The following is a 15,844-nucleotide window of genomic DNA, read 5'->3' as shown; positions in this document are numbered from 1 at the left end:
AATGATGCTATCATCAATTTCGAGACATTCTGAGGAAAATGTCTTGGCACCCCATTGTCAGATTATCGAGATTTGTGAGAAATAAATCACATATTTTCCCATTTTCCCCCATTACAGCTCGCAGTAACTGGTTATGAACATTTTGGCTAACATATTTGATATTATTGGACATCAGATATATGATGATTCAGTTATTATGGTCTCTCTTAAAAAAATGTCACAATATGTCGTTTCTCATGTGAATTATTCTGGCGTCATTTTGTGGCATGAAAAGATGTATGGAAGATCTTGGATTTTGTATCTCATTTCATAATCAATATGGAGCAGTGTATAAAAAATTATCGATGGCGGTGCCTAATATAACCAAGGAAGATCATTTCTCAGTCGGGTTCTGGCCGCCGAACATCCAAATTCTTTCCCAACCAGAAATGAAAGCTACCCGATTGATGAGCAAAAACCACGAAAATTGCAAAAAATCCATTTTCAAAGCTCCATATCTCTCCATAGCTCTCAACTGTCCATTTTTGAGCTTTGTGGCTATGGACACTTCTGATCAGTTTATCAAGAACTACAACATATCAAAAATTCAGCCAAATTCACGGAAAGCCATTTCCCATATAAAACGTGCGGGGTCCTTTCAGATCTCCATAACTTGGGAATCAGCATTCCGATTTCAAGATGATCAATGTTTTTTTAATATGTTCACGGCACTACTCAGATTTTTGAGTTTTTCCCTTCAGACTTCGAAATCTATGTTTTTTACACGTTTTAGAGAAATATCGTTATTGGCATGAAAAAGAACATAATTCATTCTAATTAATTCAATTTTTACTTTGAATGGGACACATTTTTCAAATGAGCAGCAAACGAAAGAATTTATGTGTAAGGTAACTTTTTTGAATTACGGTCATGCTGCCATTCCTTTTGTGATAATATTTTTTCAGATTTTATAGCTTTCTGTCACATTTAGCAATTTTAAAATGTTAAAACTTTCAAACGTTGTTGAATCCGGAGACCTTGGCCGCCACCGAATATACACTGCGCAAAAGAATTAACGCACATTATGGAAATCTCAAATTTATTCTACAACTGAAGGTGCTCTCAATGATAATTATTTTTATCAGAATTATGCATGCATATGTTATCCACTTTCAACGTTTTTCTTCAATACAGATGTTTTTTTCCAGTAGGAGTAAAAAAATATGAGATTATCAGATTTTGAATGTATTGGCTCCATTCTGAAATCAGTTGTTCTCGATCAATTCTAGTGGTCGTTTGATTTTCTACACTCGATCGCTATGCAACGCGAAACACGCAATATGACCCAAGAGGAATGTGCCCAAGCGGGAGTTGCCCATACAAGTGTGTCCAGAATGTTGCAGCGATTCAGGGAGACAGGTATGAATGTCCGAAGACCAGGACAGGGTAGACCACGGGTAACACCTGCCATTCAAGAACGTTACTTGAGAGTTTCTTCGTTGAGACAACGGTTTGCAACCGCTCGCCTCCTTCAAAATCAGCTTGAGCAAACTCATGGGGTGCAAATTAGCACTCAGACAATGAGAAATCGCCTCAGAGAATATGATTTAAGGCCTTGTGTCGCGGCAAGAGGCCCAGCTCTTACCCCAGCCCATCGAAGGGCGCGTTTGGATTTTTCGAGAGAGCATATCCATTGGGAAGAGGCTGATTGGGAAAGAGTTCTCTTCACAGATGAGTCTAGATTCTGCCTCTACCATTGTGATCGACGTTCCCTTGTATACAGACGTCCACATGAAAGATATGCTCAGTGCACTCTTTCCCAATCAGCCTCTTCCCAATGGATATGCTCTCTCGCAAAATCCAAACGCGCCCTTCGATGGGCTGGGGTAAGAGCTGGGCCTCTTGCCGCGACACGAGGCCTTAAATCATATTCTCTGAGGCGATTTCCTAATGTCTGAGTGCTAATTTGCACCCCATGAGTTTGCTCAAGCTGATTTTGAAAGAGGCAAGCGGTTGCAAACCGTTGTCTCAACGAAGAAACTCTCAAGTAACGTTCTTGAATGGCAGTTGTTACCCATGGTCTACCCTGTCCTGGTCTTCGGACATTCATACCTGTCTCCCTGAATCGCTGCAACATTCTGGACACACTTGTATGGGCAACTCCCGCTTGGGCACATTCCTCTTGGGTCAAATTGCGTGTTTCGCGTTGCATAGCGATCGAGTGTAGAAAATCAAACGATCACTAGAATTGATAGAGAACAACTGATTTCAGAATGGAGCCAATACATTCAAAATCTGATAATCTCATCTTTTTTTATTCCTGCTGGGAAAAAACATCTGTATTGAAGAAAAACGTTGGAAGTGGATAACATATGCATCCATAATTCTGATAATAATATAATTATCATTGAGAACACCTTCAGTTGTAGAATAAATTTGAGATTTCCATTATGTGCGTTAATTCTTTTGCGCAGTGTATATTCGGTGGCGGCCAAGGTCTCCGGATTCAACAACGTTTGAAAGTTTTAACATTTTAAAATTGCTAAATGTGACCAAAGGAAAAAAATCGAACGATGTTAAATTCGGAGACCTTGGTGGCCACCGAATATTTCAATAATCTGAAGTTTACTATTATACTAGATAGCCACTTGGCTGATTTGCCGTGTAAAACTGAAACTTCCGATGATTTTTATAGTTTGATAAGAAATCAATATATCATGTTTTATTTTTGAGATGGGAAGAATTGAGCGATTTTATTTGTTATTGAAATTGTTATGTTTTACTTTGAAAAAACACAAGGTTGTATTATAACTTCAAAATTAATAGCAATTAAAAATAAATTTCACAACAATGGATTCTACTTAAAAAGTGCAGGTAGGATGTTTTTGTTTCATGTTGATAACACTAATATTAAAGAAGTAATGAGAACATTCAATAGCTTGAAAACAGTTTAATTTATGAGGTTGCGGTTTTCACTGTATTGATTCTCTTGAAAATCGAGCCCGAAAATGTACCATTCATTTTTTTAGCTCATAGGGGTTCTGAGATCCCCTCACTAGATAACGCATTTGGGACACCCGATACATATTTGGTCCAAACTGCAAACAGTCTTATTATACTTCGTATAATGAAAAATGCTATGGCATATTGCTGAAATTGTCATCAAAGAAGCTATCTAATGATGCAATAATATACTGGGCGTGCCATTTTAAATAAATAAGTAGTAGTCTGTTTCCGGTATATTCGGAAGTTGTAGAAATCTGAGAATATTTTGGTGAGAAAAATCATTGTCTCAAACCCCAGTATGCAAATTTTCAGTACAAAATTATTATAAGTTTTCTATAAATGTTTAATAGACCATCGCGGTGAATCACTCTGTATATGCAAACTAAAACAAAAAGTGGAAATCATCAAGGAAGGTGAAAATTATGAACCCAGTGAGCTGATAAATAAAAGAGGTATAGTGCAAGGAGGTGTATTGAGGTCACTTCTATTACTAATTTTTCTGAACGATTTGAAAGATATTGGAGAGGAAAACGAAAAAATTAATCAATTACCTGGACGACACCTGTCTACTGGTAGGAGCAGAAGATGAAATTACATTAATTCGAGCAGGAACCAATCTTCAATAAGACACATGAATGGCTACCGAAGAAGGAATTGAATCTAAATGTTGAAAAAACAAACCTCACTGTTTTCAGTACACACAGAAATAATGAAAGCAAACCAATCAGCATTACTTTAAAAAATAAGTTTATAAATATTGTGAACAGTACCTTCTAAATTTTTGGGTGTACCTATTCATAGACTGATTCATGAATGTTAGAGCACATTCAAGTCACAAATTGAATCCGATAAATTTTGCCATACCTAGAAAATACCTGAATGATAAATCATTAAAATATTAAATTATGCAAATTTTTAATCTAGACTTAGGTATGAGATTATTTTTTGGGAAACTAAAAGAAAGTCACTAAAAATGTTTACAATACAAAACATAACACTAAGAGAAATTTATTAGCTGGATTTTAATGAAATTTGTAGAGAATTGTTTAAGCAGAATAACAGTGTATGTACCGGGTTTTTCACCATAATTTGACCCCCCCTTCAACTTTGTTACTGAAAGAGGTACAAAAAAATGTTTTCCACAAAAGTTTCACAAAATCGATTAGTCTTCTTTGAAATGATTTCACAAAACGAAATAGATACAGAGTGGGACACATATTGATTGCAACTTCATTTTTTCAAATGGAACACCCTGTATATTATTCTATATTTGACTAGCTCTTTTTCCCCTGATTTCGAATATATAACATATGTTTGGCCTATCTCTCTTATTCTGAGTACCACAGAGTTTCAAATTTTAAGAACCACTTGGCAAGCTAAGTAATCAGTTTTCAAGTGGAAGGCTGTGATAATACAAAATGCCTTTTTTTGAGTTATCTCGTAAGCAACGATATGTAACATTCGTTTGTCATATTCATATTTATCGAATATTCACTACACAAAAGCGGAAAAATTTGAAATATTTATGTGAAGAACAATAAAAATAAAAAAGCTACGAGGAGAGAATATATGGAGTTACATCCAAATCATCCAGTTCCAATTTATAGTGAAAAACGTATGTCATATCGTTGCCAACTCAAAAAAGGGAATTGAAAACTGATTACCTAGCTTACCAGGTGGTTGTTAAAATTTGAAACTCTGTGGTTCTCACAATAAAAGAGTTAGACCAAACATATGTTATATATTCGAAGTCAGGGGAAAAAGAGCTAGTCCAATATAGAAAAATATACAGGGTGTTCCGTTTGAAAAAATTAAGTTGCAATCAATATATTGCCCCCTCTGTATATATTTCGTTTTATGAAATCATTTTAAAAAAGACTAGTCGATTTTGTGAAACTTTTGTAGAAAACATTTTTTTGTACGCCTTTTAGTAAGAATGTTGAAGGGGGTGTCAAATTATGGTGAAAAACCCGGTACAGTGCATCCCATTTTGGGTGAGACAGCCAGGTTTCTCGCTTGTTATTTGAGATAGAGCCTTGCGGTTTTCACGTTCCTATCCTACTTTTTTTTGAAACTCAAGTTGGTCTAATCAGAATTTTGCGTAGAATCCAGTGGCGTACTCAATTTTTTTTTCAGGGTATGGTTTTGAAGATTCAACACAAACCTATATTTTTTTTTAATGGAACACCCTGCATATTATTACTTCGTTGGATTCGTAATTTTTTCCCTTCAAAATGATGTATGATACTATGTAGGTAGGATGTTCAGAAATATAAAAAAACACTAAAACATCAAATAATGATGGTTTTTTTGTTAATGGGTCATGAATTTCCCAAGTTTCAATAAGAAGATTATTAATTTTTGATATTTAAAAAGTAGTAGGTCATTGATGATCCAAACATTCTTGTTGTTATATTATGACTACTATTGGCAGCATTGTTTTATCAAGCAAGCATTGGGCAGAAAAAACCAATCTGATCTAGGTGTCATCGCTATGAATTATTATTATTATTATTGATTCTTTTTTTATATGGGAAATCCATTGCCCATTAACAAAAAAACCATCATTATTTGATGTTTTAGTGTTTTTGTATATTTCTGAACATCCTACCTACCCAGCATTATACGTCATTTTGAAGGGAAAAAAATTACAAATCCAACGAAGTAAAAATATATAGGGTGTTTCATTAAAAAAATATAGGTTTGTGTTGAATCTTCAAAACCATATCCCGAAAAAAAAATTGAGTACGCCACTGGATTATAGCAGAATTCTGATTCAGACGTAGTTTTTACCTCAGCATTATTTCTAATAAATTCGGAGATGAAGGAGGGGTCCGAAAAGTATCAATTTCCAAAATCGCCCTGTATCTCTTAAACAGAAACAGTTATGCAAAATCTGATTAGACCAACTTGAGTTTCACGAAAAAGTAGGATAGGAACGTGAAAACCGCAAGGCTCTATCTTAAATAACAAGCGAGAAACCTGGCTGTCTCACCCAAAATGGGATGCACTGTACAATAAAAAAATCAATCAATATAATACCAGTAATAATTACAACACCAGAACACAAAATTCAAATTTTCCAATTCATAAGTGAAAAACACCCCACGTGTATTTGTTTCAGAGTATTCAATAATTTACCAACTAACATTAAGAACTTCAAAACCAGGTGCGTCTGAAAAAAATGCACTTGTTGAACACTTTATTTTTGAACAACAAAATGTACCTATGATAAGGGTGGTACGTTATTCGAAAACCGCTAGTGATTTAGGGACAAGGAAGCTAATACCTAATCAAGAGGTTATGGCAAATCGAAAAAATAATAATATATGAGGTGTTTTAAGTATTTGAAACATTGAAGTTGATTGTGATGTTCTTACCAGGTACCAGTCTTATCGTTCATGCAGGGTGAAATAAGACACACACTCAAGGGAGTAACAGATGAGGTTTATTCATTGTATCACCAACTTTTACATTAGACGAGATCGTGTGAAGAAACAATAATGTCGAATCTAGAACTCTCTAGCACATTTCTTATGGAACTGCCTATATCGGCTTATATGCATATTTATATATGAGAATATAGTTTACAAATTATCATTGACGACATAGTAACACATTATTAGTAATTCAACAATGAATTCCAATAGTAGCTACCTTGCGGAAATATCGCTACTGAAATTGATATTGGAATTTGACCTACATTACACCTCCCCCGCTTGAAAAAAAAAATTTTTTCTTTGTTAATAAAAAAAAAAATTTCTATCTAAGGCTTACACTTAACTATATACATTATCTTAAAGCTATATTACTAAATTCCCTTAATTTCCTATTTACATATACTATTACTAATACTATTATTATCTATGACATGCCTATTAAAAAAAATACGGTTTAATCATGTTCTTATGCACTTCTTTCACTTTATTGTCTTTTTTCAACACTACATTAGAATTCTTGACGTCAATTATTTCATATGGACCGCTGAACAAAGCGTCCAATTTATTTTCAATATTCTTGTTTTCTAAAAGTACCTTATCGCCTATTTTGTAATCAACTTTTTTACAATTTCTATCAAAAGTCTGTTTCCTTTTGATTTTTACCTCCACCAAATTTTCTCTTGCATCTTTCCAAGCTTTTTGCAATCTGTATTTCAATTCAATGGGATAATTATCGAAATTGTATATGGGATCGATTTGGTTTTCGATATTTTGTGGAATTCTACTAGGTTTTCCAAAAACAAGTTCATAAGGAGTATAGAGAGTGGATGAATTCACGGTATTGTTATATGAAAAACACCAAAAGGGTACCCAATTACTCCAATTATTACTTTCTTCATTTGCACGCATACGGAGATAAGCTCCTAAGTGTTTATGTGAGTTTTCAATCATACCTAGAGTTTCGTGGTGATGAGCTGTTGAATTCAGATGACTAATATGAAGCAACTCACATGATTCCTTGAAAACTTTAGCTAAAAATTCCGTACCTTGATCCGTAACAACTTCAGAGGGTATACCATATCTAAGTACAAAATTTTCTATGAAAGCTTTTGCAACTGTTTCAGCCTCTTTATTCAGCAATGGATATCCCTCAATGAACTTAGTAAGATCACACTGAATTGTAAGGATATATTTATTTTCGTTAATATCGGTGGGTAACGGCCCTACCAAATCTAAAAATATTTTTTGAAATGCAGAAGATGCTGTTGAAGTAATTGTCATTGGTTCCTTCCGCGGTAAGGAATATTTATACCTTTGGCAATCATCACACTTCTTCACAAAATTTTGAACGTCTTCTTTCAAGCCATTCCAAAAGTATTCCCTTTTTATGTTATTGTACATGCGGTTTATACCTGCATGTCCCCCTGTAGGTAACATATGATAGTCATTCAAAATTATTTGTCTCATTTCTCTACTTTCAATCCGTTTCGCATTTCTAACAATATTTATCGTTAAAGATTTCCCTAAAATTTGATTTTTGTATTTCATCAACACATTTAAAAATTGATTATTATGCGAGCTCTTCAGTAAACATAATTCTTTTATATTATTTTTTGTGCACAATTCTTCCAGATTCCTCAACGATATACCTAAGTCATGCGTTGATCGGATATTCTGGTTTAAATAAATAATATGTGAATTCACATCGTATACTAAATTGTTATACTGAATTTTATGTTGATTTATTTTCAATTTGGAAAATTCTTCATTAGAAAGTGGCCTCAACTCTACACTTTCTACTGGACGTTTCAATACTTCGACTACAACAGGGTGATCAGTCCTTTCGAGTGAAATATTCGTCTGGGATTGTTCGCTAGGTTTTTCTTTTTTTGAATGAGATCTTGTTATGACATTTAATTTTTCGATTGAACGATTTTGTATTTCTTTCAGGTCTTCTGATTCTAATTTTATTCTCGACAATGCATCTGCGGTAACGTTTTCCGAACCTTTGACGTAATGTACTGAAAAGTCATATTCTTCTAATATTAATCTGAATTTCGTCAATCTGCTAGATGGGTTTGTCATATTGAATAAGTAAATTAGTGGACGGTGATCCGTTAAGATTTTAAACTTCCTTCCAAATAAATATGGCCTAAAATGTTTTACTGACCAAATAATTGCCAAAAGCTCTTTCTCAATTGTGCAATAATTCTTTTCAGCTGAATTTAAACTTCTTGAAGCATAAGCAATTGGATGGTCATTAGAATTTGATAAGACTGAGCCTAAAGCAAATCCACTTGCATCTGTCCTAAGGATAAACTCATTACTTTCTGAAAAGTCTGGATATTGTAGGATAGGTTAGGGCTGCCATACGTCCCGGTACGCCGGGACATGTCCCGGTTTGGACCATTGTGTCCCCGTGTCCCGGTCAGTTATTAATTTGTCCCGGTCAGTAATTTGACCGTTATGAGATTCATATTTTCTTATATAGAAAAAAATAGTTTTCATGGAATCTCAACGGATTCCAGTAATCATGAAGCTGAAAAGCTGTTTCCGTTGCTCAAACATTATTTTTCAGAAACAGAAGGATTAAAAATATAATTATTGAAATTAGAAACATTGCCAAATGAATCACCTTATACAATCACTGCATTTTGTATTGAATCCTGAGAGGACCTTAATATTTCCATATAAAATATTTTCGCTGTCAGCGCGGATAACACAAATATAAATAAAAGGTACTTAATTTGAAGTAGAATAAAGCCGAGTTTCTTTTGAATTAGAAGAGATTTTTTCTAAAGACATCAGAACTATCGGTTGCCCAGCGCACATACTTCACAATACTGCTTCCAATTCCGCCGATATGATGTCAATTTCTGTGCAGTCTATTGGTCTTAAAATTTAAAAATATTTTTCGATATTTTCTGTAAGGTCGACCGATAAAAGGTTTTCATGAGAATGGAGAAACAACTTACAGCAATGAACTCTCATTCTAGAATTGGATGGCTTTCACTTCTTCTATATATTGAACGCTTGCTGAAGCAATGGGTGCCATTGAAAAAAATTTCTTAGCTGAAAAAAGGGCCTCAAAAGCTGTAACCGATTTTGTTTAGACTCTTTATTCGAACTTTATACTCTATTTCTACACAGTCAAGAATTTCTGATTGACGATTGGATTTAAAGGATTGAAAAATCCTTAATTACTGTTTTTAAAAAAAATTAATTGAGAGGATACTAAGAAACAGTTGAATGTAAGATTACTAAATAAATATTTTGGGAACCAAACAAGACAACTCTACAACGAACTAAAGAATGATGGCACGATGACTACAATGCAATAAGTTAAATTTGACAGTTACGTCAGAGATTTTTCACAACACCCGATATCTCGAATATAATCGACTCGGCCAATGACAAAATTCGATATATTTGCATGAATGGTTTTGATTTGCTGTTCCTTAATGAAATCTAGTGAAAAAAACTGTTGGATATTTGAATGGGAAAGGTTTCACGCTAGAAAAAATTACTTGAGAAGGACAAAACTTTGAAATATATAAATGGGCTAAGAAAAATGGAAACGAGGATCAAGCCTAAAAAAGGTACCAACCTACTTGTTTGTTGTTGCGACTTTATGTTGTTTTTATTGCGAGTTGATATTGTTTTTATTCTTTATGAATTATTTCAGTGGATATGTCTGAATGAATGAGTCCTATTTTATTGGGGAATGTGTTATAATTCAACTACCAAGTGCAAAAAAGTCAATAATCCTAGAAACCCCGGATTATTATTAAATGAATACCTGTCAGATGAGTTTTTACTTTTTATGTGTTTTTTAACCTATTTCTGTGCCACTTGTCCCGGTCGATGTTCTAACATTTATGGCAGCCCTAGGATAGGTGCTTTTTGCAAAACCGTTCTTAAAGTTTGAAATGCCTTTTCGCAATCTTCGTTCCATTGAAAAACTTTTCCTTTGCGGGACAAGTCATTCAAAGGTTGTGCAATTGCGGCGAAATTTCTGATAAATTTTCTGTAATAATTTGTCAATGCCACAAACCGTTTCGCTTCGTCAGAATTTTTTGGTACAGGATATTTTGAAATAGCGGAAATCTTTTCAGGATCTGGAGATATACCTTTATCTGAAATGATATGCCCTAGATATAATAAATCTTTTTTCAAAAATTCACATTTGATGGGATTTAATTTCAAATTGACTTTTCTCAAACGATGTAAAACTTTCAAAAGATTTTGATTATGATTTTGCAAAGAATGTCCAAAAACTATTAAATCATCTAAATATATAAAACATGAATCATAATTTAAGCCTGACATTGCTATTGTCATGAGTCTTGAAAATGCACTGGGACTCGTTTTTAAACCCATTCCTAATCTTTTCATTTGATATTGACCTCTTTCTGTAGTGAAAGCTGTATATGGTCTACTGTCGGGATGTAATTCTAATTGGTAATATCCTTGGGCTAAATCTAGATGGGAAAAATACATTGCTCCTGATAAAGAATCCAAGATTTCAGTTATGTTCGGTAAAGGAAATTTATCATCCTTAATTTGCTTATTCAATAACCTATAATCTAAAACTACTCTGAATTTTTTAACTCCATTTTTATCCGGTTTCTTTGGTACAATCAATAATGGTGATGACCATTCTGATTTTGCTTCTTCTATGATTCCATCTTGCAACATTTTGTCGACTTGTTTATGAATCTCGCTTTTCTGTGAGTGTGGTAACCTGTATGGTTTTACATATACGGGTTGCGATTCAGGTTTGAGTAAAATTTTTTGTCGATATAAATTAGTAACTTTTAGAGGGTCTCCTTCAAGATGAAAAACATCCGCATATTTAGCACAAATTTTCTGGATAGATATTTTTTCTTCTTCATTCAATGACTTCATATTAACTGAATCCAACACTTCATCTACTCTTTCTACCGATATATAATTTCGACCATAATTTAGTACTTCGAAATTTGAAAGAATTTCAAGTTTTGGTTGAAAATTCTTGATTTTTATCTCTCTTTCATTCACGTTTAATATTCTGACTGGAATTTTATTTGCTTTAGGTTTTGCAATCGTACTTGCAATAATCACTCCATTGCTAATTTGTTCGTTCAAAATAACACAATCCTCTGTTTCATCGGTATAACAATAATGAATTATTTCGCATCTGGGAGGTATAATAGTAAAATATTCCACCTTTGATTTCAAGGGGACACTAATTTCATCGTTATCATTATGCAATGTTATTAAAAATTTTTCGTAATCAATGATAGCTTTATATTTGTTCAAAAAATCTGAGCCTAGTATACCATGAATACTAAGATCAAATGATTTAAGCACAGAAAAATGGTGAGGAAAATTTTTATTACTTATAATCAATGAAGAAATATTTGCGGAACCCATGGAAGATGTGGATCCGGCAATACCTTTGATATTTATTTTCCCTGAAGTATCTATGTATTCTCCCTTCTGCAAATATTCTGAAAATATGCAGCTGATGCTAGCACCAGTATCAATTAAAAAATTCAATTCATTTTTGCCATACTTGACCTCAACAAAGTTCAAAGCATTCATATTATAGTTTACGTTAGGAACGAAAAAACTTTTCATCGGCGTTTTGCATTTCTTCATCGTCCGATTTTGTCATATAAACATGATGAGATTTCGAATTCCTATTATTCCTATTGTTATTGTAATTAGAGCGACGACCGCGACCTTCTTTCGTAGTATGATTCGGGTTGAATTTTTGCCTACGATTGTTATTTTCTGAATAGCGTCTACCTGACCTATATTTATTTTCATTGTGTGTGGAATTTCTCTGCCTGAAATGAAATAATTTAGGATTAGACGTTTGATAAGAATTTTTCACTAACTCTTCCTCTTTGGCTGAAGCTACAGCATCCTTTAAATTTGGGTAGTTTCTCGCTTTTATAATAGTTCTTATCTCGGAATTTTTCAAACCATTGGCAAAAGTGTTTATCGCTATTTTTTCATTTACTTGCCTTAAAACATCTAAAGCTGCGCTATCATTATCAGCTTGCGAAATAGTTAGGTCTAAAGAGAGTTGTTATACTAATTTAGCGAAATCCTCGATCGATTTACCTTCTTGTCTAACATTGTGTAACTGGGTAGAAAGCGCTGCAGGTGATTTTTTAGTTAAAAGTAAATTTTTCATATCTAACACCAATTCATCAACTTTACGATAATCCCGTCTTAATCTTAATTTTGCGTTTTGAGTCAATTTGATTTTAAGAATATAATTAATTAATTTCATTTTTTCTGATTCTTCTAACATATCGTTGTATAATTCTATAGAATCGATCAATTGTTTTACTGATTCCTCAGTGCTGTCAATAGACGGCAATAAAGAAGCAGCAGTCCTCAAATCAAATTTTTCTCCCATTTTCACAGAATTTTTTGAACTATTTATAATTAGAATTCTTTGGTTCAATATATCCTTTGCCTTTTTGAGTGAAGCTCTTATTTGTTCAGAATGCTTTTCAAAAAGCTCGAGAAAATCTGGATCAGTACTATCTGAATTTTTTATTATTCTTGCAAATTGATTATCTAACTTATTCAAATCACACAACAATTTTTCATTCCTATCTAAACGCTCCCTACGCTCTTTCGGTTCTTTATTAATGTTACCCAAAAATTTCCTAACTATATTATTTAATTCCTCAATTTTATCCATATAACAATCAAATTCATCAAATCGAAATAAGAGTCCACAAAATCACAAAAATAAAAAAAAACAATAAAAATTTATGATTGTTTTTCAGTCATACCAACTCTTGGCTTCTTCGTATCTCCCTGTGTATTTTCTTCCTTATGGACTTCATGGCTTGCCTGTAACAGAAGTACGCAATTCCTACACATACCATCACGAAAGCTGCAATTCCCAAAAGTTCTGAGGTCGTCCACTCTATCAGCCCGTTGGTAGCGCCTCCGCTGTTGCCTGCTTGGGTGATGATGACCTCTTCTTCTTTAGATTTAGAAGAACCCATGTTTTAGCTGTGATGTCGTCTTGGGTGTAGGTAGTATGCCTTTTTCTATCAACCAAATCTGCATGGGACTGGCAGGATCGCCATGTGATGTTCTTACCAGGTACCAGTCTTATCGTTCATGCAGGGTGAAATAAGACACACACTCAAGGGAGTAACAGATGAGGTTATAATAATGTCGAATCTAGAACTCTCTAGCACATTTCTTATGGAACTGCCTATATCGGCTTATATGCATATTTATATATGAGAATATAGTTTACAAATTATCATTGACGACATAGTAACACATTATTGGTAATTCAACAATGAATTCCAATAGTAGCTACCTTGCGGAAATATCGCTACTGAAATTGATATTGGAATTTGACCTACATTACATGATAGTACTTTTTGATATGAGCGAAAATATTTTATATCGATAGAGGTTCTGGTATTACACTAAAACCGAGACTAAAACTAGAAGCTGTATCCGAAATAAATTTATAATTTGGCTTTTAAATTTTTCAATCAATGGAAACTTGATCTATATTATAATAAATTGAAAATAATCAATGATCACCTAAACCAATTTCATTTGTGTTTACTTCTTTCTTACCCCTTTTTAGAATAAACAGAAGCTAAATGTCTCTTTCTCTCGCAAACATGATAAACACTGGTCTGTACTAGTGTACTATGACTTCTTCTTTCGCATACATCACATCGTAGAAATTTAGTCGATGTTCATGAATGCTGAGTAAAACGTGAAATTGTTTGTTTATTTCTGTCATCTGTCTTTTCAGTATGATTGACACTTGCTGACGTACTCGCTGGAATCTGCGTCCTACTCGAGCTGCAGATTTTCCAGATAAAAGTCTCAATTATTTCAATAACTGTAGGAGTTTGTAATTATTTTTCATGGAATTAATTGAATAAAGATCTTTACCTTTATCTTCTTCCCCTCCATCGGTTCATTTGCACTTAACCTGAATCGCAATAATGAATATAATATATCCCAGTGAAATAAGTTTGTGGCTTGTGGACAGGGCAATCCTAAGTTTGCACTTTTTTTCAAAATTTAAACATTTTTTTCTGTATAAATATTGGCTTTGAAATTAGATATTAAGAACTACACAATTTGAGAATCTTACAAGTTCAATAATTTTTCATATTGACGTATCTGCCTGATTCTATATAATATTTGTTTGTACGATATATTTTATCTTATAATGTCGTTCTTATAACATTATACTTTGTGTGGCTGAAATGAGTTCTTGAACACTATTGTATTGTTCATAATGTTCATATCAAAGCCAATATTTATTCAGAAATGAATGTTTCATTACACTGGAACTCACAGTAATTCTTCTCTCTTTTGCAGATTTATTCTCTGATTTTCGAGCAGTATAACATTTTAAACGCTATGCGAGAATTGTTCGTACTGGCTTGAAATATATACTCAGCACATACACTAGTTCTTCATATGTTTTACTTTCCGGCTCCACTGGTAGACACAGATCGAATATCAATTGATATGCATTTTCCGATAACAAATTTAACAATATGGCATGTTTCCTAACATCACTATCAATTGAATTTGTACTGAAAAAAATTTCAAGTTGTCTTTCATAAATTGTGTAGTCTAAATTCACAAGATCGAATTATGGTAACTGTCCCGTCCCTCATTTTCACTTTGTGTCGGCACTTTTCGCTCAGTGAAAAGCTAACGAGTATATTGTATTGTAGTACAGTTTCGAATCATTGCCACTCAAAAGACATTGATTTGTATGCAGAAGAAGTTTTTTAAATTTCTTTATGTAAAAAAACATGTTCGTTACCCTGCTAGATATATAGGTTATGAATCTCTCCTAGACTAGTTTGAATTCGCTTCGAATTTCGATTAGAAAGATTCGTGAATTGAATGATCTTTCTCTAAAAACCCCTTAATAATCAGGTTGACTCATCAACTGTGTTCTCGTCATTGCAAATTAGTGTTTTACGTTTACAAATTACAATCAAGATCGCATTATGTAACATTTCACATTGGCGTACCTAATACGCATCATAACTTTTATTGTCCTCTTACCACAAGTTATTATATTTTGAGAAATGTTGATATATTTTTTCATTCATTGTCTTTATTTAGCAATTTCGTAAAACTAGAGAGAGAGAAAAAAAAACTTTAATTCCCCTAAAGGGGAATTAAATATTTTTTCTTTCGCTATTATTGGAATTATTTTATTTCTCCATAATCTATGTTTTTTCTTGTTAATGCTATATCTTTTTTGCCAATTATTTTATTAACCCGAATTGGGCTTTGATATGTAGGTATGGTATATTTTTGAGTAAATAAATGAAATATAAATTTAGTTAAATTGCTCATTTATTGAAATTGTGCCAAAATATATGTGGGTTGAATATAGC

General features: G+C 33.2%; 1 protein-coding gene across 17 annotated transcripts in view; it reads right to left on the bottom strand.

The window, feature by feature from the left end:
* LOC123677950 overlaps window positions 1-14,919 on the bottom strand; it is a 35,022-nt gene extending 20,103 nt beyond the window's left edge. For 4 of the 17 annotated variants that reach the window (XR_006747164.1, XR_006747166.1, XR_006747167.1 and 1 more), the window contains exons 1-4: window positions 14,572-14,854; window positions 14,367-14,484; window positions 14,040-14,313; window positions 3,756-3,849 (exon numbers count right to left, since the gene is read on the bottom strand). Coding sequence is in view for 5 of the 17 variants with exons in the window: in XM_045614699.1 (XP_045470655.1) it covers window positions 14,367-14,387 (21 nt within the window). In the remaining 12 variants the exon portion in view is untranslated. Of the gene's footprint in view, window positions 1-3,536; window positions 3,625-3,755; window positions 3,850-14,039; window positions 14,314-14,366; window positions 14,485-14,571 lie in introns of those variants that run through there. The other 13 variants (XR_006747168.1, XR_006747170.1, XM_045614699.1 and 10 more) reach the window with 11 other exon arrangements.
* Between the last annotated feature and the right edge of the window lie 925 nt (window positions 14,920-15,844).

Source organism: Harmonia axyridis, chromosome 4, assembly GCF_914767665.1.
Source record: "Harmonia axyridis chromosome 4, icHarAxyr1.1, whole genome shotgun sequence".
Lineage (NCBI taxonomy): Eukaryota > Metazoa > Arthropoda > Insecta > Coleoptera > Coccinellidae > Harmonia > Harmonia axyridis.
The sequence above is the reverse complement of the archived record's forward strand: the minus strand, read 5'-3'. Positions and strand labels throughout refer to the sequence as shown.